Source organism: Physeter macrocephalus, unplaced genomic scaffold, assembly GCF_002837175.3.
Source record: "Physeter macrocephalus isolate SW-GA unplaced genomic scaffold, ASM283717v5 random_89, whole genome shotgun sequence".
Lineage (NCBI taxonomy): Eukaryota > Metazoa > Chordata > Mammalia > Artiodactyla > Physeteridae > Physeter > Physeter macrocephalus.
The window spans coordinates 36442-58563 of NW_021145391.1; the positions used below are offsets into that span (position 1 = coordinate 36442).

Consider the following 22122-nt stretch of genomic DNA (forward strand, 5'->3'; position numbering starts at 1 on the left):
GAGTCCCTGGTACTTCCACAGAGCCGCCCCTGAACCGCAGGGTCGTGTGGCTGACCAGCCTCCTCCCCAGGCAAGAGTGGTCCTGGAGTGCCTCTACGCGAAGGCACCAGACCAACTCCCTGACACCTCTCTTTTCCTGCTCTCCGGCTCTCAGACCTGCCTCCTCAGCCTGGCAGCTCATTTCCCAATTGCTGCCACCAACAGTCCATCCACTGGGTTTGGGGAAAAAGTGAAGCTTTCTGAATTACACCAAGGCCTTGGCTCCTGACTTTCCTGAGGTGGCGGATATCTGTCTCATCTCTAATTGAGTATAAATTATTCCTTGTGTTTTCTCATTTTATTGTCACAATAGCCCTGTGAGCCTCAGGGACATTAAATGAGATGTACAAACACTAGCCAAGTGCCAGCAAGTGGCAAACCCAGGATTTGCGCCCAGGTCTGAGCTGTCCGCAGAGCCCATTCTCTTAAGTACCATGCCTCCCATAGAGCTCTTAACTCACTTTGACCAGTCTTAGTGAAGGCCATGCCGCCTACAGCCCCTATTCCCAAGGGGTTGGATTCAAAAGGCAGATAGGATTCCTTCCCAATCCTTGTGGGCAGTGTCTACCTTCATTACTCTCCAGACAAGCTTAATTATCAGTTCACTAGTTCTGTCCTTCTCGGGAATGGTCCTTTTGGAGCATTTCCTTACATCTCTGGCACTCTGCTTACATGCCTCCAGAGCACAGAGCTCAGTCCCTCCACAAGCAGCTCATTCTAGGCAGGATAGTGTGGCAATCCAGTGTGGACTCCAGTTGGTTGAATCGCAACTCTGCTTCCTACTAGCATCCTGTGCCTCAGTTTCCTCAACTGTAAAATCATAGTAATAGTACCTACTTCCTAGTATGATAATGAGGATGAAATAAGATGCTACATTTAAGTTGCTTGGTAAGTGCTTAATAAATTTTAGCTACTGACACTGTCATTATTGCTATTTTTCCTGAGGTAGAGCTACAATTTGCTCTCTATGACTTCTACACTTTGGGCCTAGCCCTGTCCCTTGGAATTCTGCCCTCTTCCATACTCCCTGCAGGTTATTCCTATTGTCCTGCATTTCTCAATTTTCATTTTCTCCTGACACCAATTTCTTTTTTTTTGGCAAGCTCAGTTACTCATCACGCTAACATGATTTTCCTAAGATCATGATTTCTTCTTGACAGAGTCACTGGCTGTTTGCTAGGCAAGCTCAACGCTGCCAAACATTGAGGGGGGTGGGAGAATGGTAGCTTCAAGGTCTCTCTCCTCCTGCCCTCACAGGCCTTCTTGTTGGCTCCTGGGCTTCTGCATTCCCTGAATTTGGAATCCCTATCAGTGGGCCTCATTGACTGCATATCCTAAACATCTATCAGGGCAGGATTATGTCGAGGTGAAGGGTACACACTCTGGAGCCAGAGAGAGCCAAGTTCAAATCCAGACTCTTCTGCTTACCTGTTGTGTGATCTTGGCCAAGAAGCCTCCCTGAACCTCAGTTTCGTTATCTGCAAAATGAATTTTTAAATTTTTAAATTTTTAATTTTTTTTGGCCACACCGCATGTCATGTGGGATCTTTTTTTTTTTTAATTTTATTTATTTTTGGCTGCATTGGGTCTTCACTGCTGCATGTGGGCTTTCTCTAGTGGCGGCAAGCAGGGGCTACTCTTTGTTGTGGTACTCTTTGTGGCTTTGCATTGTGGTGGCTTCTCTTGTTGCGGAGCACAGGCTCTAGGCGCACAGGCTTCAGTAGTTGTGACACGCGGGCTCAGTAGTTGCGGCTCAAAGGCTCTAGGGCGCAGACTCAGTAGTTGTGGCGCATGGGCTTTGTTGCTTCGCGGCATGTGGGATCTTCCCAGACCAGGGATTGAACCCATGTCCCCTGCAGTGGAAGCATTTTTTTTCTTTTTTGTGCTGCCAGATTCTCTTTTATTAGCCAAGTAGGACAAAGAACAAGTCACAATGTCACAGGAAGTCAGACAGACAGAAGGATACACGAGACAGAGTGTCATGCTGTACTACACAGGGGGCGGAGCAGGGAAGGGGCATTTGAGTCTTGTTTTTTCAACTAACAGAATAAATAAATACAATACACAGTGGTTCTGCCACAGGCTGGCTTGACCTCTAAGCACAAAAGGTCACAAAACAGCTGGTTTGGAAAGAAGTCTGTACAGCCTGCTGCTACGGAATTGGGGTGGGGGCCCAGGCCCCTGGATCGTGCTCTGGGGAAGTGAGGAAGCAGGGAAATGGAGACCTCGAACAGGAGGGAGGGGAGAGGAATAAGGTCTTCCCGGAAGGAACAGTCAGAGCCTCTGGCTCTCAGCCTTGAGGTGACCGGGCTGACCTGGGAGAGACTTCAGCCTCAGTCTCAGGTGCGGTGGGCCCGCCCCAAGCTCAAAGGAGATGCAAGGTACCGCTTACAAGTGCTCCCCTCTTGCTCTCTGGCTGTTTCCGTCACTGAGGCTGGTCCCCTAAGCTACATTGAGATCTGCCCGGGAAAGGGGACCACATACTCTTTCCTTGCCTTCTCTGGGCTGGTGGAATTGGGTCAATTGAATGAGGAAGTATTGTCAAAGCTCTGAGGGAAGCTGGGCTGAGCCGGAGGTGGGCCTGGTTCTGCCATAACAGAACATGACTCCGGGGTGGACTTGCTCGTTGGGAAGTCAGGGGAGGCTTGCTGGAGGAGGTGGTAATGTCTAGAGCTATTGGATTCCAAGGTCCAGTGACAGTCATTTGCCGCCAGGGACAGGCAAAAAGCTTCAGTCCCCATGCCTGGGCTAGATGAGATTGCTTTCATTTCAGAAACAGAACTTCCTAGAGCTGATCCCAGAGGATAAACCAGAAATCCCTATTGTCTCCTAGAGTCTCTGCTACCTTCCCGTCTCCCTGCCCAAGTCTCTCCTCTGATCTCCTGTGGCTGTTGGATTCACCTTCCAAATTCCAGATACCTGATCCTGGCTCAACTGATCCCCCTGTTCAGAAACCCTCACCTGCCTGCCTTGGTCCCTCCCACATCAAAGTGACATCTTGGATTCAGGACCCTCAGCCCCACCTCTCATGAAGCCAGCCACCAATTCCCCATCATCCACAAAGTCTTACTCCACTGCTTTGTTCAAACAGCTTTCCTGGCCCAAGGTACCATCCCCCTCACTTTTCTCTCATCCAAAGCCTTCTCCATCTGCCCCAGCCCAGACGAACTCCCCAAGGGTCATGGGCTTAGCTGCTGGACCACCAGGGAAGTCCCTATCTGCAAAATTTGACTGATAATAATCTTGCCTGATTTATAGGGTATTATGGGGACTGATTAAGATAATGTATATAAAACAGTACAGTGCCTACCTCAATAAACATTTGCGATTAATATCCTAGGGCTGTGCCGTCTAACAGGGCAGCCACTAGCCACATGTGGCAGTTGAAGCCTTGAAACATGGCTAGTCTGAATTGAGATGTGCTGTTAAGTGTAAAACACACACCGGGTTTCAAACATTTAGTAGAGAAAGAAAATGTAAAATATCTTGCTAATAATTTTCTATATCGATTATACATTGAAGTGAAAAGATTTTGGATATATTGGGTTAGATAAAATGTATTATTACAATTAATGTCACTTTCTATAGTTTATTAATACAGCTACTAGAGAATTTGAAATTACATGTGGTTTGGTTTTGTGGTTTGCGTATTTGTTTTGGACAGTGATAGTACTATGGAGTATTATGTGGGGGGATTTGTTGGTGGTGGGTTTTTTGGGTTTTGGGGTTTTTTTTCAGCGTGGGAGAAGAGAAACAGTATATTTGGTTTGGGGGCATTTGATTTTCAGTAGCTGCACCTGTCTCTTATAGGTGGTATTTGAGCTGCAAGTTTTCTTTATGTATTATAGAGATCCAGTCTTCTGTCTGTGAAGATGGGGAAACTAAAGCCCATAAGAAATGGGGTATGCCTAGGGCCACAGAAGTTACTGGTGGCAGAACCCAGACACCTCCCCCCATCCCAGCAGGTGGCTTCCTATCTGTACGATGCTGCCACCTGGTGGCCACCCATATATGACGGCTGCAAACTCAACAGCCACTGGGCTCCCTTCAGGAGGGGCACTCTGCTGCCATCTACTTCCCAATCCTCTGCAAGGACAGGGAGGGACCTCCTCTTCCTGCTCCTCAACCAGACTGTACTGAGCCCCAGCCTGACAAAGGTATGACAGCATAGTGACTGAGGAGGGCACGCGACACGGTTACAGACAAGCGCAGGTTTGAATCTCTACTCTGACCCTTTCTAGCTATGTGCCCCTGGACAACTCACTTACTCTGACCCTCAGTTTCCCCATATGTAAAATGTGGATAACAGTACTTGCCTTAAAGCTACTGAATGAGATAATATCTGCAATTTGAGTCAACAAATATTTAGAGAACACAACTTAACGCACTGTTCCTGGTGCTAGGATACAGCAGTGACCTAAACAGACAAGTCCAGTGGTTCTCAAAGTGTGGTCTCCAGACCACTGACATCAGCAGTACCTGGGGACTTGTTAGAAATAGAAATTCTCAGGCCTCCATCCCAGATCTACTGAATCTGATGCACGCTCAAGGTTGAGAACCACTGGACTCAAGAGGCACAGACTCCGGACTATCAGTTGGGGTTAAGTGCTATGAATGTGGCAGGTAAACAGCTTAAGAATGATGGCTAGAGGTGGGGCAGGGGGCAGAAACATTAACTGGTCCGTGACGATCAAGGAAGGGCTGTTTGATAAGGTGACAAGTTCCAGCAAAGATCTGAAAGCAATTATCTAGAGGAAAGGGAATGTTCCCTTTAAGATGTTTCCTTTATTCATAAAATAAGTCCATGTAATATACAACATGGTGACTATAGTTAGGAACTGTTAATCTCTACTCTGATCAACCATACATCCAGCTAAAAATTGAGACTGCTATTCATAATGAAAAAAGAAGCACTTTAGGGAACAACTGTCTCTGCCACACTAAGTGATTCTGATGTAACTAGCCTTTGGGGGTCTGGCTTACACTTGTATGCCTCCAATGATTAGGAGATCCACTCTTCAGGAAGCAGTTTTATTTCCTCTTAGCAGCTCTCTTTTAGAAAACTCTTCTTTATCTGATGCTTAAATCTCTCTACAACTCCTACCCACCCACTGGCCAAGTTCTGCCACCTTAGGACTACAAGCAACAAGACTGCTTGCTCCCTCCTCCCCAAGACAGAACTTTACTTATTTTAAGTCCCTTATACATCTTCTCTTTGGACCACTTAAGGTCAGCAATGACCCCTGAGGCCACGTTTTGGGAAAGGTTTTCCAGATCCTTCATTAAGAGACTGAGAATGGCCTTGATAGTATTCTCCTGGGCAAAAGGGAGCCATGACACCATCACCCATGTCAATGAAGCGAACCAGAAGAAACGACTGGCAAGACCTCAAACATAGATGGTTTTCTCCAAAGAGTACTTGCTTTTCTACAAAGAGCCCAGAGACACTCCCACCTGGGACCACATTAGCTCTGAAATCTGAGGATTTCTGGCTTAATATGAAGGTCAAGTTCAGTTCTCTCACCTTGGGGCTGTGGGTGGGGCTGAGGGCAGAGCCTGAACTTAATCTCTGGGCTCTGACTCCAGTATGTGCCCTGAGGGCTACCCCAACTTTCTTTGCCTACAGCTCTCTGCTCCCTAATGCATTTCATCTTAATGTCCTTTTCTTTCTCATTTCTTTAACTCCCCTGGGAATAGAGCCCACGAATGCATGTTTGTTTTAATGTATCCAGGATCTAGAAAAGTCCTTCGACTATCTAATTGACGACAGAAGACAGAAGGTGAAGCCCATTCTTTCAATGATTCATCAAACAAATCTTTATAGAGCCCCTACTTTTGCAGACTGGGCTGGCAGACACTGAACAAGACATACTCTCTGCCCCCTCAGAGCTCACAGATTAGTGGGGAAATAGGGTATTAGAACAGAGGGAGACTAGTGGTACCACGAGGAGAGTAAGGGTGTTGGGGGAACTGAGTGGAGAAGCATCTTGAGGGGCATCCAGGAAGATAACTTTGCGAGTGATGAAAAACTGATTCCAACAGGTGAACAGAAGGTAGTGAGGCCAAGTTGGGGAGAGGAGATACTGAAGGAGCCAGGCTGGAAGGGGGAAGCATGAGCAAAAGACTGAAGGCATGGAGAATTGGAAAACTGAAAGGAACTAGGTTTGGCTTGGGCAGAGAGGGTGAAGGGTGTGGCAGGGTTAGATGAAACACTGGAGATTGGCTTCTAGACTGAAGAGTGGGGCAGGGATAAAATAGCAGGATAGTAACAGAATCCAATTAATTTTAGATCTCACAGCTGCAGTGTGGCCTAGGGATGGGCAGGGGCCTGAGGGAAGACAGCGAGACTTGGAGAGACTGTTGCAGGAGCTCAGGTAAGAGAAAGGAGCGAGAAGTAGGGACCATCTCCATGGCCCTGGTTGAGGCTGCACTTACAGCCAGCAGCTGGGCTTCCATGGTCTGCAGCCTCACGGGGGGCAACATCTCGAGTCCTGCCCTGTCCACCTCAGTGGCCAGGAGGCTGCTTACGTTCCAACCTGGGCTGCACCAATTAGCTCTCCTTGTAACTTGCAAACAAAACCTAGAAATGAACTGCTTTCAAAGACCTGGCTGACTGTATCCCTGGTTACCAGGAAACAGCAGGACAGGTTGCAAAGTCCCATCACAGGAAATAAAAAGAACACTCCAGCAAGTGCCAGCATTTTCCCACCAGGATTCCAGCCAGCTGTCATTCATGCTGCTTGGCAGAAGAACTGAACAGGCATAAGAATAGCAGCAGCTTCTTCAGCACCAGGAACTGTGCTCAACACTTTAATCTTATTTCTGATGAGGCTGCCCTTATCACAGGAATTTTCACTAAATGGCTGAGGGGCTAAATAATTTGCCTGAGGTTAGAGTCCAAATCTGGGAAACTGGGATTTTCATCCTGGAATGCCTACCTCTTGAGGGTCTGTGCACCACATCCTGCCTTAGAAACCAGAATGACAGTAGAAAAGTACCCTCATTTTTTCCCCTAATGTTTATTTTGGAATCCTTTAAGATTTACCAAAAAGTTGCAAAGATATGGTGTTTCTGTATAACACTCATTTGGTTTCCTCTCATGTTAACATCTTACATTATAACAATACATTTGTCAAAACTAATGAGCATAGGTACATTACTACTAATTGGACTCCAGGTTAGATATTAACTTTTACACTAATGCCTCTTCTGGTCCAGGATCCAATGCATTATATCACATCTCCTTCAGCTCCTTTGGTCTTTTTTTTAAAAAAAATAAATTTATTTATTTATTTATTTTTGGCTGCGTTGGGTCTTTGTTGCTGCGTGTGGGCTTTCTCTAATTGCGACGAGCGGGGGCTACCCTTCGTTGTGGTGCGCGGGCTTCTCATTGCAGTGGCTTCCCTTGTTGCGGAGCACAGGCTCTAGGTGCGCGGGCTTCAGCAGTTGTGGAGCACGGGCTCTAGAGCGCAGGCTCAGGTAGTTGTGGCGCACGTGCTTAGTTGCTCCGTGGCATGTGGGATCTTCCTGGACCAGGGAACTAACCCGTGTCCCCTGCATTGGCAGGCAGATTCTTAACCACTGCGCCACCAGGTAAGTCCCTCCTCTGGTCTTAAGTCCTTGTTTTTCATAACTTTTGACAATTTAAATGTTGATTAACGCTGTAGAATGTCCTCTAACCGGACTATGGGTTTTCAGAGAGAATTCAGAGGTGAAGTGCTCATCTTGTCAAATCAGAGTACTATCAACATGATATATCAGAAGTGTTAAGCAACCTGAATAGTTTGGTTAAGGTCTCTCCAGAACAAAGTTAACATTTTCCCTCTTCCATGTTCTATTCTTTGGAAAGTGAGTCACTAAGTCTAGCCCCCAGTAAGTTCCACTTACTGGAAGGGGAAGCATCTACTTTTATTTAGAATCTTTTTTAAGATTTATGGCTTAATTTATTCAAATCACCTGCAACAGCATGGACTCATTTTATACTTTGGGTTGTAATCACTCATTTTTAAGATGAAGAAACAAAGAGACTCAAAAAAGATGGCTTGTCCATCACACAGGGTAAGTTGGTAGGAGCCATGGCAAGACCCACCTCTCCAAGGTTCTGCCAAGTGGGAAGAGAACTGTGAAGAGATCTGTGTATCAAGGTAATGGAACGTTAATCAGCAATAAAAAGGAATGAAGTTCTGAAACATGCTGTGATGAACCCTGAAAACATTATGCCATTGTCTTGCCTTGGGGTAGCAGTCACTATCACACAGCCCTATGCTAAGCCTCTGCAGAACACTCAGTACCATCTGGTGCCACTGGGTCCTTGGAGCTGGATGCATGCTTCCGGAAAGCAGAAACTTTCTTTTTCATCACCGACGAAAATAGGGCTTGGTGTATTTGTGGGTGACCGAATCTTTATGTACTTTATGTACTGATGTGGAACAACCTCCAAGATCTGCCAAGTGAGAAAAAGCAAGATGCAAGAGTACGATCCCTTTTTTGCACAGAAGGTGTGGGGGGTGCGAGTACACACCCACACATGTTTATATATGGCTGTCTGGAAGGCTCTTCTGCTCAGGCTACATACACTTAGCTCAACAGTTTCCACTCCACTCCCGCTCTTTAAGAACTGGTCCATTTTTGGAATCAACATCTTCACTTTCAAAACAAGGTCTTCAAGGCCTTGGTCGGCTTTAGATGACTGAGGTAACAACACCACAACAAGCAGTGTAGAAAAGACCCAATCGCAGCCACCATTATCTCACCTTTCCCTAGGCTCCTCCTCCCAGGAAACCAGTTCACATAACACAGGCTCACCCTGTCCCATGGTAGGGGCTGAATCAGTACCTCTTGTGTTCCTCTTTGACAGGCTATATACATTCTCTGAAGCAATATATCTATTAAATGGCTGCTGGTTTATCAATGCACCCATGACCTCAAGACAGTCCCACACCCTGGTTAAATACAGGAGGAAGGAATCAAAATATCCCTGAGGGTGGCCCCTACACAAAGGAGAAAAGACTAGAGTCGAAAAGAGCTTACATCAAGGCAATTTATTAACAGAAAACAATAATTTGAGGAGTCCTGTTCACAGACGGCGACCACGGCGACCCCCCTTCCTGCGGGTGCTGTCGGAGGGGATGGGGGTGACATCCTCTGTGGGGAGGAAGAGAAAACATCATTGCCTGGAGCTGGATGGCAAGGGGTCCAGGCCTCCCTAGGCCAATGGTCTAACGGATCAGCAGTGGATCCTGCTGCTTTGCAAGTTAAGTCCTCAGTATTTAACAGATAGATGTGGAGCTGCCCCATCTGCTGCTTCCTCAAAATTTCTGATGTGGTTTGAATTCAACTTACCGGAAGGGGAAACTGAGGCTCAGAGAGAGTAGGTAACTTGCACAGGATGTCAGAGGCAGGTGATAAATCCAGGTTTCTGAAACCTAGCCCACTGACTCTAATGGAAAAATCCTCATAAACTGAAGAATATCTCCTTTTTAATAGCTAAGAGGTTGAAAACGTTCTGAAACAATCTTGAGAGGGCTAGACCATTAGACTGAGGGATCAGTACACATTGCCACAGAAACAATAGGGAAGGGCTAACATCTCCTTCCTAAGAGCTATAAATGGCCAGATCAGACATGAGGGCATAAATGCTACACAAGCGTAGAGAACTGCTGTGATGTCTCAACAATGGGAGCTACTGCCCCCTCCATACACTCTTGTCACAATGCCTGGCCTGCCCTACTGATATTGAGTAGTCAATGATCATGCAGGAGACACCCCCCCAAAATACCAACAGCAACCCCCATGAGAACACTGGAAAGGACAGTTCATCTCCTGTCAGTTCCACCAGTCACCATAAGGCACAGAAGTTCAGAAATGAGACGGCGCTGGGCCTCCCTGGTGGTGCAGTGGTTGAGAGTCCGTCGGCCTGCTGATGCAGGGGACACGGGTTCGTGCCCCGGTCTGGGAAGATCCCACATGCCGTGGAGCGGCCAAGCCCGTGAGCCATGGCCGCTGAGCCTGTGCGTCCGGAGCCTGTGCCCCGCAACGGGAGAGGCCACAACAGTGAGAGGCCCGCATACCGCAAAAAAAAAAAAAAAAGAGTTGGCACTGTCCCAATGCAGGACATTCACATCAAGGCAACAAAGGTGTTCAGGGAGAGAGTTTATGTCACATGGTGCCTCTTGCACTCCCTATTAACAAACTTAACTGCCAAAAGCTACCAGACTAGGCCCTGTATCCACTGCGCAGACCACATGCTTTCCGGGGTCAGTGCTGCAAAGCAAATCCAAGCATAAGCCAAAGAGGGGCACTCACCAATCCGCCCAATCTTCATTCCTGAGCGAGCGAGGGCTCTGAGGGCTGACTGGGCCCCTGGTCCAGGAGTCTTGGTCCTAGGAAATGAATATCTAAATTAAGAAAAGCCTTTGGCCAAGTCATTAGAAGATCCCATGACCCTCTAGCTCAGGGCTCTACAAACTTTCTTTCTGCAAAGGGTCAGACTGTAAATACTTCAGGCTTAGTATGCCACTTACTTTTTGTCACATACTCCCCCCACCACCATGGGTCACAGTTTGTATCCTGCTCTGCCTGCACCCTGTTTAAGGAAGTGCCCCTTTTGGTCACATGCTGTGATTCTAAGTCTTTCTAAGGTCACATGTCCTTTTCCATCCTCCCAAGACCAAGACACTATCATCAGTCCACTGAACCACTTTAACAACTTCCTATCTGGTCTGTTCCCAACACAGCAGTCATCTTAAAATACAAATAACAACAACAAAAGAAATACCATACAACCCAACCTCAACAGGGCATTACCGTTAACAAGTTTTCATGCCCCCCCCACACTCACCCAGCCCAAGTCCAAATCTTAACCAGGTTCTTCAAGACCCAGCAGGACCTCACCCGCTCCTATCTGATCACACCTCATGCCACTCTTTCCCACAGATGTGCCAAGCTCATTTCCACCCCAAGACCTTTTCCTTCCAGTTGCTCCTGGCTGGAATACTCTCCCCTGTCCTTCCTTCACTGGACCGACTTCTAACACCACAACATTAGGTCTTAGTTTAAACTTTACCACCAACCCATCCTTGACACACTTTTGCTTCCCAGCACTTGCTGCAAAAAGAAACCACATGCTCCCCTGCTCTATACTGCTTAAAGCCTGACTCTCCACCAGCCTAACAGCCACGTAGGAGGATGGAGACCATTATCTATTTTCCCCCATCACTCTCTTCTAGTACTTAGAACATAGTACCTTGTATGCTCTGAGTGCTCAATTAACACACCAAGTTGGGGCAGGGGAGGGTGCAGGAACCAGTTACAGGCATTATCTCATTTTACTGCACTTCACAGATAATGTCTTTTTTAAAAAAATAAATTGAAGGCTTATGGCAACCCTTCATTGTCAGATGGTTAGAAATTTTTTTTAGCTGTAAAGTATTTTTAACTTAAGGTTATGTACACTGGGTTGTTTTTTTTAAAAGACATGATGCTACTGCACACTCAGTAGGCAACATACAGTACAGTGTAAATGTAACTTTTATACATGCTGGGAAAAAAAAATTCACATGACTTGCTTTACTGATCTATTTGCTTTAATACAGTGGTCTGGAATCAAACCCACAGCATCTCTGAGGTATGCCTGTATTAATTATGTACACACCTAGGATGTCTTGCCCAAGCCCAGTGACCTCACTACCCAGTCCCAGCCTTACCTATTTCCTCCTGTTGCCCGGAGTTTGATGTGGAGGGCAGTGATGCCCAGCTCCTTGCACCTCTGGGCTACATCCTGGGCAGCCAACATGGCAGCATATGGAGATGACTCATCTCGGTCAGCCTTCACCTTCATCCCACCAGTTACACGGCAGATGGTTTCCCTGGGGACAAAAGCACAGGGTCTTTCCTTTCCTACCCAACAAGGATTCAGAGTGCACTGCACATCCTAATGAGTAAAAAGCACTACTGCTCAGGTAGGGCAGAGAATGAAGGTCAATTGAACATGCATCCTGATCTGACAAGACTGCCAAGAGCTCTGCCTTGATGGGGTTCAGATCCTAGATAACTAAACTCTGTATCGACGATTTACATGTACTTTTACATTTAATCCTCCTATTACTCCATGAGTAATTCCTCCTCATGTTACATATGAGGTCCCCATGCTGTAAGCCCGTAAGGGCACAAAATGTCTCCTTCTCTCTTAGCACTCTAGTACCCAGGAGATTACACCATCTGTGGACTCATCAACCAAGCACATATTCTTATTTGAACATTTTACAACATTTATTTCAAGAGATCCCCTTAAACTGCCACCCAGTTCCAGGGTCGTTTCTAACCCCAACCCCTGTTAATTGGGTCCTGGGCCTCTCCACCTAGGTACTCACTTGCCAGAAAGATCGGTGACATGGACAAAAGTGTCATTGAAGGATGCAAAAATGTGGCACACACCAAACACATTTTCTCCTTCGGCCACCTGAGGGCCAAGGCTGATGACCTGTTCTTCCTTCTTTTCTTTCCCCTTGCGAGGTGCCATTTCTTAAGGAAAGAAAAAAGAATCCCAGTGTTAACGACAGAAAACCCCAAGGTTTACTTTTCTGAGAACAACTGCTCCCACGAGAAAGGTGAGCAGGACACGCGGGCACTTGCTCTCCCGCCCCACGCCGCGAACACGCCTCAGGATTTCCAGGTGTCGCTTGCTGGACGCTAACCCTGCCCTGCACCTCCCAACCCCCCCTGGCAAGACTTGAGCGCCCCTCGTCTCGGCCTTCAGGGGCAACAGACGCATGGTAGATGCTCAGCAAACACTGATGTTAGGAGAAATTAAGCCTTCCCCTAATTTCTGGCTTTGAGAAACCTGCCCTGAGCGCCCAAAAGTTAAAACGTGCCCGATTTAGCAGTCACTCAGATTTAGGAAACACCTAACGAAGGGCCGTTTTTTCTGCATTCCCCTCTGGAATCCTCACTACATCCCCACGGGATTCGTGCAACGACTATCCCTACTTTTCCAGACCGAAAACAAACTAGAAATCAGGGGACCGGCCTGCGACCGCCCACGAAAAAGCTGGTGGGGTAAAGGGGGGAGGTCCCAACAGACTAAGTTTCCCGCTCCTTTCCCGCTCAACCACGCTGTGCTGCCCCTTAAGCGTAGGTGTGGTCGTGGCGCAGGGCCTATGCCTTCGAGGCTAGACCCGAACTCACCCCTGCTTTACCGGCTTTTCCCTGAAGCAAGACCGCCGCCTCCCGAGACAGGGCGCGAACCAGAGTCTGGGTCGGCCCGCCGAGCTCCTCTCTCCCGGCACTTGGTTTGTCTTCCACGGAAAGACCCCAGCCCCGCGCCCCCGGCCCCGGCGGGCCCCCGTGCCGCAGGATGCCACCCGATTTTCCTCGCCCAGGGATCCTACCTACTCGTCTTCTCCAGAATCAGCCACCAGAAAGAGAGAGAGGGAGAGGGCGGGGCGACGGGTCACGCCCGTGTTCCCGGAAGTGTACGTCTGCGGTCACGGGGCGAGGCCGGCTCCCGGAAGATGCCGATTTTAGCGCTTCCAAGGAGATTAAAACGCCCTCGAGAATACGGCTTACTTAAAGGAGCGCCTAAGGAGGTAAGAGGTTGAGTGTCTTGGCGAGCGGGTCTGCTTCTAAGACTGCACGAAGCAGCCACACACGGTGGGTGAGGAAGGTCTGTGTCCTAAGATGGCGGCGACCACGGCTAGACAGACTTCCCTGACCCTGAGCCTGGGCAGCCTGGGGGCGGCAGCGCCCCTCGTGGTGTGGAGGCGAACAACAACAACAAAACCACGGTGATCGTAGACTTTCAACTTCTGTGTACTTGCAAAATAAGAATAAATTATTCAGTACTTACCATTGTATACCAGCCTGGGATAAGCGATTCATATGCATTGCCTCATTTAATCCTCACCACATTATCAAATAGATACTGTTTTGACGTCCCTTTTAAAGAAAGGGATTTTATTTTATTTTTAAAAATTTTATTGGAGTATAGTTGATTTACAATGTTGTGTTAGTTTCCGGTGTACAGCAAAGTCATTCAGTTATACATATACATATATTCATTCTTTTTCAGATTCTTTTCTCAAATAGGTTATCACAGAATACTGAGTTCCCTGTGCTATACAGTAGGCCCGTGTTGCTTATCCATCTTATATATAGTAGTGTGTGTATGTTAATCCCAAACTCCTGATTTATCCCTACACCACCACCTTTCCCCCTTGGTAACCATAAGTTTGTTTTCAATGTCTGTAAGTCTGTTTCTGTTTTGTAAATAAGTTCATTTGTATCATTTTTTTTTAAATTTGTTTCCACATATGAGTGATAACATATGATATTTGTCTTTCTCTGTATGACTTACTTCACTTAGTATGATAATCTCTAGGTCATCCACATTGATGCAGATGGCATTATTTCGTTCTTTTTTTATGGCTGAGTAATACTCCATTGTATGCATGTACCACTTCTTTATCCATTCCTCTGTCGAAGGTGGCTTCCATGTCTTGGTTATTGTAAATAGTGCTGCTATGAACATAGGGGTTCAGGTATCTTTTTGAATTATGGTTTTCTCCAGATATATATGCCCAGGAGTGGGATTGCTGGATCGTACAGTAGTTCTGTTTCTAGTTTTTTTAAAATAAATTTATTTATTTATTTTTGGCTGTGTTGGGTCTTCGTTGCAGCGCGCAGGCTTCACATTGCGGTGGCTTCTCTCATTGTGGAGCACAGGCTCTAGGTGCACGGGCTTCAGTAGTTGTGGCCTGTGGGCTCAGTAGTTGTGGCGCACAGGCCTAGTTGCTCTACGGCATGTGGGATCTTCCCGGACCAGGGCTCAAACCTGTGTCCCCTGCATTGGCAGGCAGATTCTTAACCACTGCACTACCAGGGAAGTCCGAGGCACTTCCTTTTTAAAAGAAAATAACCTTACACTATTTTTCCCTGATAGTATAAAAAAAAATCCATGCTCATTATAAACAATCCACACAATACAGAAAAGTATATAGCAGAAAAGTAAAAATCATCTCTAAATTTTTTCTTCTAGAGATACCACTATTATCAAATTGGAGCATCATTCCAGAAATAACTTTCTATACTTATACCTATACCTATATTTTTAGTACATAATATACAATCTCATGTAAATGAAATTGTATTCTATATGCCATTTGGTAACTTTTTTTCTCACTCAACATTGTGGACATCCTCCCGTAACAACTAATAGAGATCTACAACATTTTTTTAACAGATATTTAAAATTTCATTTATTATTTTGAATATTACATGTATTCACACAAATTAAAAATTGCAGTTATCAAAAAGTATGTTTAAAAAAACCCGACTCCAAAAAAACAAACAAAACCCCAAAAACCCTACTCCTGTCATTTCTGTCCCCAGCAACTCAATCCTCTTCTTTGCAAACAACCAGAAATACCTGTATTGCATTATTTTTTATTACTATATGATATTCCTCTCTATAGCTGTACCATTGGTTATTTAGTCAGTTCTCTATTGTAGGACATTTAAGTTATTTCCAGAATTTTCAAATATAAACAAAAGTGTCAGAAACACACTTGTGATATTCCTTCCTTGGGTAAACTGCCAGCAGTCAAAAGGAACATATATTTTAAGTTTTGATATTTGTTGCTAAACTGCCCTCCAGAAAGTTGATATCAATTTTCGCTTCTGCTAAACTGAGAAACTAAATCTATCTCCTTGCTGTATTGTATTTATTCCATGATTAATAAGGTCAGACACCTCTTTATGGATTGTTTTGCACATTTGCATCTCTCTTGTGAATTATCTGTTTATATTCTTTGAAAGAAAAAACTTTTTTGTTCTCGATCACTGAGTTCCCCAGTAAAGGAAGTTTGTTAGCTGAGTCTGGAGCAGTGTGGAGTAAGTTCCTGCTTTGGATTAGAGGAGTCTTCTTTGACAGCCCTTTCTCTCATGTCCCATGTTTAATCTACCAGGAAATCCTGTTGGATCTACTTTCAAAATATAACCATATTTTGAGCACTTCCTTCTCTCCCAACTAATGCCACCTTGGTCTCAGGTACGAATTATCTTTCACCTCTTAACTGTGACCCCTGCTTCTACTTTAGTCCCTCATGCCACCACCATTGAGAGACTATCCTCCACAGAGCATCCATACTGATCCTATTAAAACATGAGTCAGATTCTGTCAGTCCTCTGCTCAAAACCCTCCAAATGACTTCAGTCAAAGCAAAAGCCAAAATCCTTACAATGACCTAAAGGCCTATATAATCTGCCCCCACCACCCGTCTTCTCTCATCATTACATCCCCTTGTCACCCACCCGTCTCCCCTCACTAACCCTACTCCAGTCATACCAGCCTCCTTGCTCTTCCTACAATATGTCAGTGGTGTTTCCACCTTTGGGCCTTTGCACGTGCTGTTCCCTCTTCCAGTAATAATCTTCCCTTAGATTATTGCTAATAATGGAAAGGCTTGCTCCCTTTCCTCCTTCATGCCTCTGCTCAAATCTCTCCTCAACAAGGCTACCCTGCCCCGCCCCTTTCCTCAGACCCCGATACCCTTTACCTTGCTTGACTTCTTCTTCTTTCATAGTACTGGTCATCTTCTAACATAATAAGACATTTACTTAGGTACTACATCTGCCTTTTCTGCCAGAATATAAACTCCACGTTGGTAGTGATCATTATCTGTTCTGGTCATCGATGTATCCCAAGTATCTAGAACAGTGCCAGATACCTACTAGGTGATCAGTAAGTATTTACTGAATGAATGAATCACCTATGAGTGGTGGTGATAGATATGTTTCCTGTGCTCACAGTATTGATAGCACATGGGGTTGGATGGGATGGGAAAAACAGACAAGGCAACTGCGAAGTAAGAGCCCGCAGAAAGTGGCTCCTGCCATTCCTCCAGCCTGATCTTCCATCCCTCCTCCCTCACATACAACGCCCCAGCTGTTTTTAATTCCTTCAATTCCAAGTGCCTTCCCACCCCAGGACCTTTGTGTATACATGTTCCCCACCCAGACCATTCGTTTTGCCTTTGTTTAGGTAATTCCTACCCTGTTTTCAAGTCTTAGCTTTGTGCCATTATTATTGTATCTCAGAGCTTGGCACTGAGTAAGTGCCCAATGAAGACATAAGTTTCAATATACATTTTTTAAAAAAATTAACTCCAGAGTCACCATGAGCTGGGGTGGGGAGGCCAAGGGTGGAGTAAATTTGGGGAAGGGGGGGCGGAGATTAGGTGTTCAGTCTTAGCAGTCTTAGGCCTGAGTTTGAGATGTCTATTATATATCTAAGTGGAGATGTCAACGAGGTTTTGGGGGTAGAGATGAGTTTGGAATTGAGGAGAGGGTCTCGGCTGGAGGTGTAAATTTGGGAGTCTTCAGCATCTAGATGGTGTGAGACTGCTTGTGACCACCCAGGGGCTGAGTGCAGATAGAGAAGAGGTACAAGGACAGAGCTTTAAAGCGTGGGGACAAGAAGGAGATAGCCAAGGAGAAAGCAGCGGGGAGCAGTGAGATGGGAGGAAAACCAAGAGAGGGGGTATCCAGGAAGCCAGGTGAAGAAAGGGAATCAAGGAGAAGGGAGCAGGCAGCTGTGTCCGCATGCTGAGAGGTAAAGTAAGATGAGGGCTGAGAATGACCACTTATGTAGCAGCTTGGAGGCCACTGGGGACCTTGGCAAGAGGTCAAGGTGTGTGTGGCAGGGTTCGGGGGAGGGGGGTGCAAAAGCTTGAATGGAGCAGATTCAAGAGAGAAAGGGAGGTAATAGTCAGCACTTGAGTTTTGCTGTGAAGGTGTGCAAAAGGGCAGAAGAATGAGGAAGCAGGATCAGGAGGCTCTTTTCTGTTTTCTGTTTTAAGATTGCATCAGTAACAGATATTTGTATACCAATGGGAATGGTCTAGTAGAGAGTGAAAAAAGTTGATGATGGTTCCGTGTCCTTGAGCAAGAAGAGGTGACCCACTCTAGTGCACAGATGGAGGTAGCAGCTTTAGATAGGAGTGTGGATAGCACATCTGTGCAAACGGGGAGTAGGGAGATGCTGGAGGGTAAGCACACTTGGGAGTGGGAGCTTGAGAACGTTCTCGTCAGGGAAGTAGGAAGCGAACAGCTGTGAGGCTGGGGGTGGGTGGATATTGAAGATTGAAGGTGGAGAGAAGGTTTGAAACCTCACCAAGAGCTAGGGGACTAGTGGGTGATTCCAGAGCAGCATTAAGGGTCCACTGGACGTTTTCTCCAGCCATGTTCTGCTGCATGGATGCAGGCATGGAGTAGGCAGAGGGCTGGATTTAACCAGGCTTGTGGTTTTTGCCAAGAGAAGACAACTTGAGAGAAGAACAGGGAATTGGAGGCTGAATGTACAGAAATGATTATCGCCACTGAGCAGGCACTGAAGCTGGGGTAATTGGGGTAGTGAGAGCATCAAGGGGGTGAGGGGGAGCAGAAAGGTGGTGGGAACAATGGATTCGAGGTCCCATTGGGGTAAGGGACGGCTGAAGTCCAGGTACCAGCTGATACTTTGAGCTGGCTATCAGGGACAGGGGGCGTGAGATTGAGATAATGGCTTGGGGAGGAGTTTCAGACCATGGCAGTGAGTGGCTGACATGGGCGGGGGGCGGTGGGGGACAAGATCTTTAGGAACAGGTCAAGGGACCAGAGGCCAAGGTGATGGCAGCAGCATCTCTGTGAATACTGGAATGACCAAGAACTACAACAGGAACAAACTGACTGAGAGTGACACTGAGGCCAGGGGCAAGCCCTCAAAGACAGGAGGCTGTGCCCCAGAGGCTGGTAGACATCTGTGCCCAGGTGAAGGCATGGGTGCTGCAGGGTGGAGACAAGATTCAAAACAGGCATCCTTTAGGGAGGTGGGAACGCAGACAGCCTGAAAGGGACAGTGAGGGGCAAGGAGGACAACATGCCTGTGGTTTCTCCCTCCGCTCTCTCCATTTTTTCTCCTGTCCATGGGCTATGGAAGAGAAAGGAGAAACCACTGGGAGGGCTGCAGGGGAGCACAGCATCCTCAGGGGAGAGCGGGTTTCCTAGGGCAAGACGGAAGCGTTCAGAGAAAAGATTGGGAGAGAGGAGGTTCCACTGCAGGTGTTCTGGAATTCCTCAGGGCAGCAGAAGGCCTTAAGGCGTTGAGGAGGAGTCCGACGGAGAACTGGGGAGGGGCTGCCCAGGGCCCATAGGGACTGGAGTGCAGGAGACAAGGGAGGCCCTAGGTGTGGCGTGGAGGAGAGATGCAGTGTGTGATCAGTGACCCGACACCGAAGCTGCTCCATGAATAGTGGTAGCAACAATAGCCCTCACATTGAACCTTTACGACAGCCCAGAGCCCATACTAAGTGAGTTGCATATATCCTCTCATTGAATCCTCTCAATAACCCTGTAAGACAGAAATTTTTATCCCCCTCATTTTACAGCTAAGGAAACAAGCAGCCAACAGCCGTCAGCAGTGGTGCCAGGATCGGAGCCCAGACAATCTGACTCCAGAGCCCCAATACTTTTAATCTCAGATCCAGGCATTTTTTTACATATTTGTTGAGTAGATGAATGGAGAACAGAGAATTGGCCTTGAGAAATCCAGACCCTTTCCTGCACCCTCAAGGACAACCTGGAAGGCCCCATACTTCCTATTCTTAGCAACAACTCATATTTTAATTTGCCCATGGGCTTCATCCCTTGGAAGGAAGTTCTGCATGAGGGAGCAAGGGGAGAGTGGGGAGAAGAAGCTGTGGCCCAGAGAGGGTAAGTTAGCTCACCAGAGAAACACAGCCAGAGGTCAGAGACTAATGGCAGCTTAGTGGGTTCTGGGGCTTGAAGATGGGGCCCAGCCTGAAGCAGCACCCTGAATCCTTCCTGAAACCCCTCAGTTTCCATCTTCCACAGGCTGTGACCCGCCTGCTTCGTATTTTTTTTTTTTTTGCCACGCCTCAGGGCTTGTGGGATTTTAGTTCCCCAATCAGGGATTGAACCCAGGCCTTCGGCAGTGAGAGCCCAGAGTCCTAACCACTGGACCACCAAGGGATTCCCCTGCTTCGAATTTTTACAGAACTCACCCGCAGTCTGAGCTTATGGGCCCCAGACTCTCTCAGCACTTAGCATGCAGAGGGGAGCGTTACAGGGTCTGCTTTCAATGTCTTTGTCTAAGGAGGAATGAGGGCAAGAAACACAGTGTGTGGATCTAGTTCAGCAACAGGGGGTGAGGAGGCCCATGGGGCAACCGAGGGCAGATCTAGCTTGGTCAGCGGCCTCTAGGCAGGTGCCATTCAAGTAGAGGTGCAGAGTGGTAGTAGGGGTCAGCCAGGACATGGAGAAGAGGGTGAGGAGAACTCCCAGGCTGAGATAAGAGGAAAACTTGGATTATTCAGGCTCTTTTGTGGGAAGGTTCTGTATGGCTGGAGGGGAAAGAATGGTGGGAGGTGAACTCGAAGACTGGGGAGGTGGACCTTCAGCAGTTCAGGGTTAGGACTTTATGCAATTGGGGAGAGGCTGAGGGCCTTGATGGGCAGCGCCTCTGTTCCTAGGCCTGGTTCTGCCTGGTGAGGACGGTCAGGGCAGGGTCCCAGGGAGCTGCCTCACCCACCCTGAGGAGTGGAAGGGAGGGCTGGAATGCCGGCTCTCGCCTAGGTGCCCGCTAGATGGCGCCTGATCACCACGCTCCTGGGGGAAGGACAGGCCTTGGCTGGGGCTGGCACACTGGGGTGAGGAGTGCCGGGGAGTTAGTTTTGTAGTTTCTGAGCCCCAAGGTTGGTTAGGGAATGTAAGTGTAAGTGAGTGAGTGTGTGTGTGTAAATCTTCACTTCTTTCAGGACGTCGACCTGGGACATGGTTGTGATGTGGCCTTGGTGTACATTCTCCCTCAGTGCCTCATCACACCCCCAGGAGTTCAGATTATTATTCTCATTTTCCAGAGTGGGAAGCTGGGGCAGAAGAAGGTTGGGGATGAGCCCAAGGTCGCTCGGCTGGTGCAGAGTGGAGTAAGTGGACAGAGATTGCCACCAGGCCTCCTAGGACAGATCTGGGCCCCTGTGCTCTTTGCCACATGGCAGGACCTACTTGTGAAGGACCTGCTCTGAGTCACCCCAAATGGAAGAACAGGACCCAATGGGCTGGTGGTACCAGGTTACAAATCCTGGGCATTTATCCATTTAGCATATTTGTTGAGCACCTACTTTGTGCCAGGCACTGTGCTAGGCATTGGTGAGTGATAAAGCAATGAGTAGCATAGACATGAAGGCACAGTCTAGTGGGGGAGACAGCCAGACATCATACAAGTAAGCCAGCCGACAACATTACAGATTATGGTAAGTGCTGTGGAAACAGGCGGACCCGAGAAGGTTACGGGGTGGGCTCACACTTAGAGGGGCAGGGACAGGACTTTGAGTGTGAGAAGGTGCAGACGTGAGGCCGGCAGAAGAAACGGCGTTCAGGCAGAGGCAAAAGCTAGTGCAAAAGCTGCCAAGGTGGAAAAGAGCTGACGGACCCCGTGGAGGTGGGAGGCTGGTGAGGAGAGGGAAAAGAAGTGAGATCATCCAGGAGGCCGGGAGCCTGGCGAATGAGGAGTGTGTGTTATAATCTACATACTGTGAGAAGGGAGAGGAGCTTTAAGCAGGGCGCGGCATGTTGTGATTTGTGTATTTCAAAGTCCACTCTGGCTTTGTTTAGAGATTCAGGTGAAGATGATCACGCAGGTGATAGATATTGATGGCTCGCAAGTGATAGATGTTGATGGCTCGGAGCACGATGGCAGCTGTGAAGGTGAAGGACGATATCTAGATTTGAGAGTGACTTTGGAAGTAGAATCGGTAGGATTTTCAGATGGATTGGATGCAGGGGTGAGGACGATTCTGGGTGCCAAGCTTGAGCAATGGGTGGACAGTGGGGCCATTTCCCAAGGTGGGAGAGCCTGGGGAGGTCATGACGTGGGTGGAGGGAGGGAACCAAGCTCAGGCCCTGTTATTTTTTTTTTTTTTTTCCGGTATGCGGGCCTCTCACTGCTGCGGCCTCTCTCGTTGCGGAGCACAGGCTCCGGACGCGCAGGCCCAGGGGCCATGGCTCACGGGCCCAGCCGCTCCGCGGCAT

The 22122-nt window shown here is 47.5% G+C and overlaps 1 protein-coding gene across 3 annotated transcripts; it reads right to left on the reverse strand.

Annotated features, from left to right (window-relative positions):
* Window positions 1-9060: 9060 nt before the first annotated feature.
* Window positions 9061-13567, reverse strand: RPS14 (ribosomal protein S14). 3 transcript variants are annotated; one of them, XM_024125572.3, is made up of 5 exons: window positions 13428-13567; window positions 12411-12561; window positions 11745-11906; window positions 10345-10421; window positions 9061-9183 (listed from the first exon to the last, which is right to left on the reverse strand). In XM_024125572.3, exons 2-5 carry the CDS (start codon window positions 12557-12559, stop codon window positions 9116-9118), a joined length of 456 nt encoding a protein of 151 aa, XP_023981340.1. In that variant the 5' UTR covers window positions 12560-12561; window positions 13428-13567; the 3' UTR covers window positions 9061-9115. The 3 variants fall into 3 exon arrangements, with proteins under 3 accessions (XP_023981340.1, XP_054938362.1, XP_007109929.1); XM_055082387.1 differs by having other exon boundaries at window positions 13432-13453; XM_007109867.4 differs by lacking the exon at window positions 13428-13567 and adding an exon at window positions 13225-13355.
* Between the last annotated feature and the right edge of the window lie 8555 nt (window positions 13568-22122).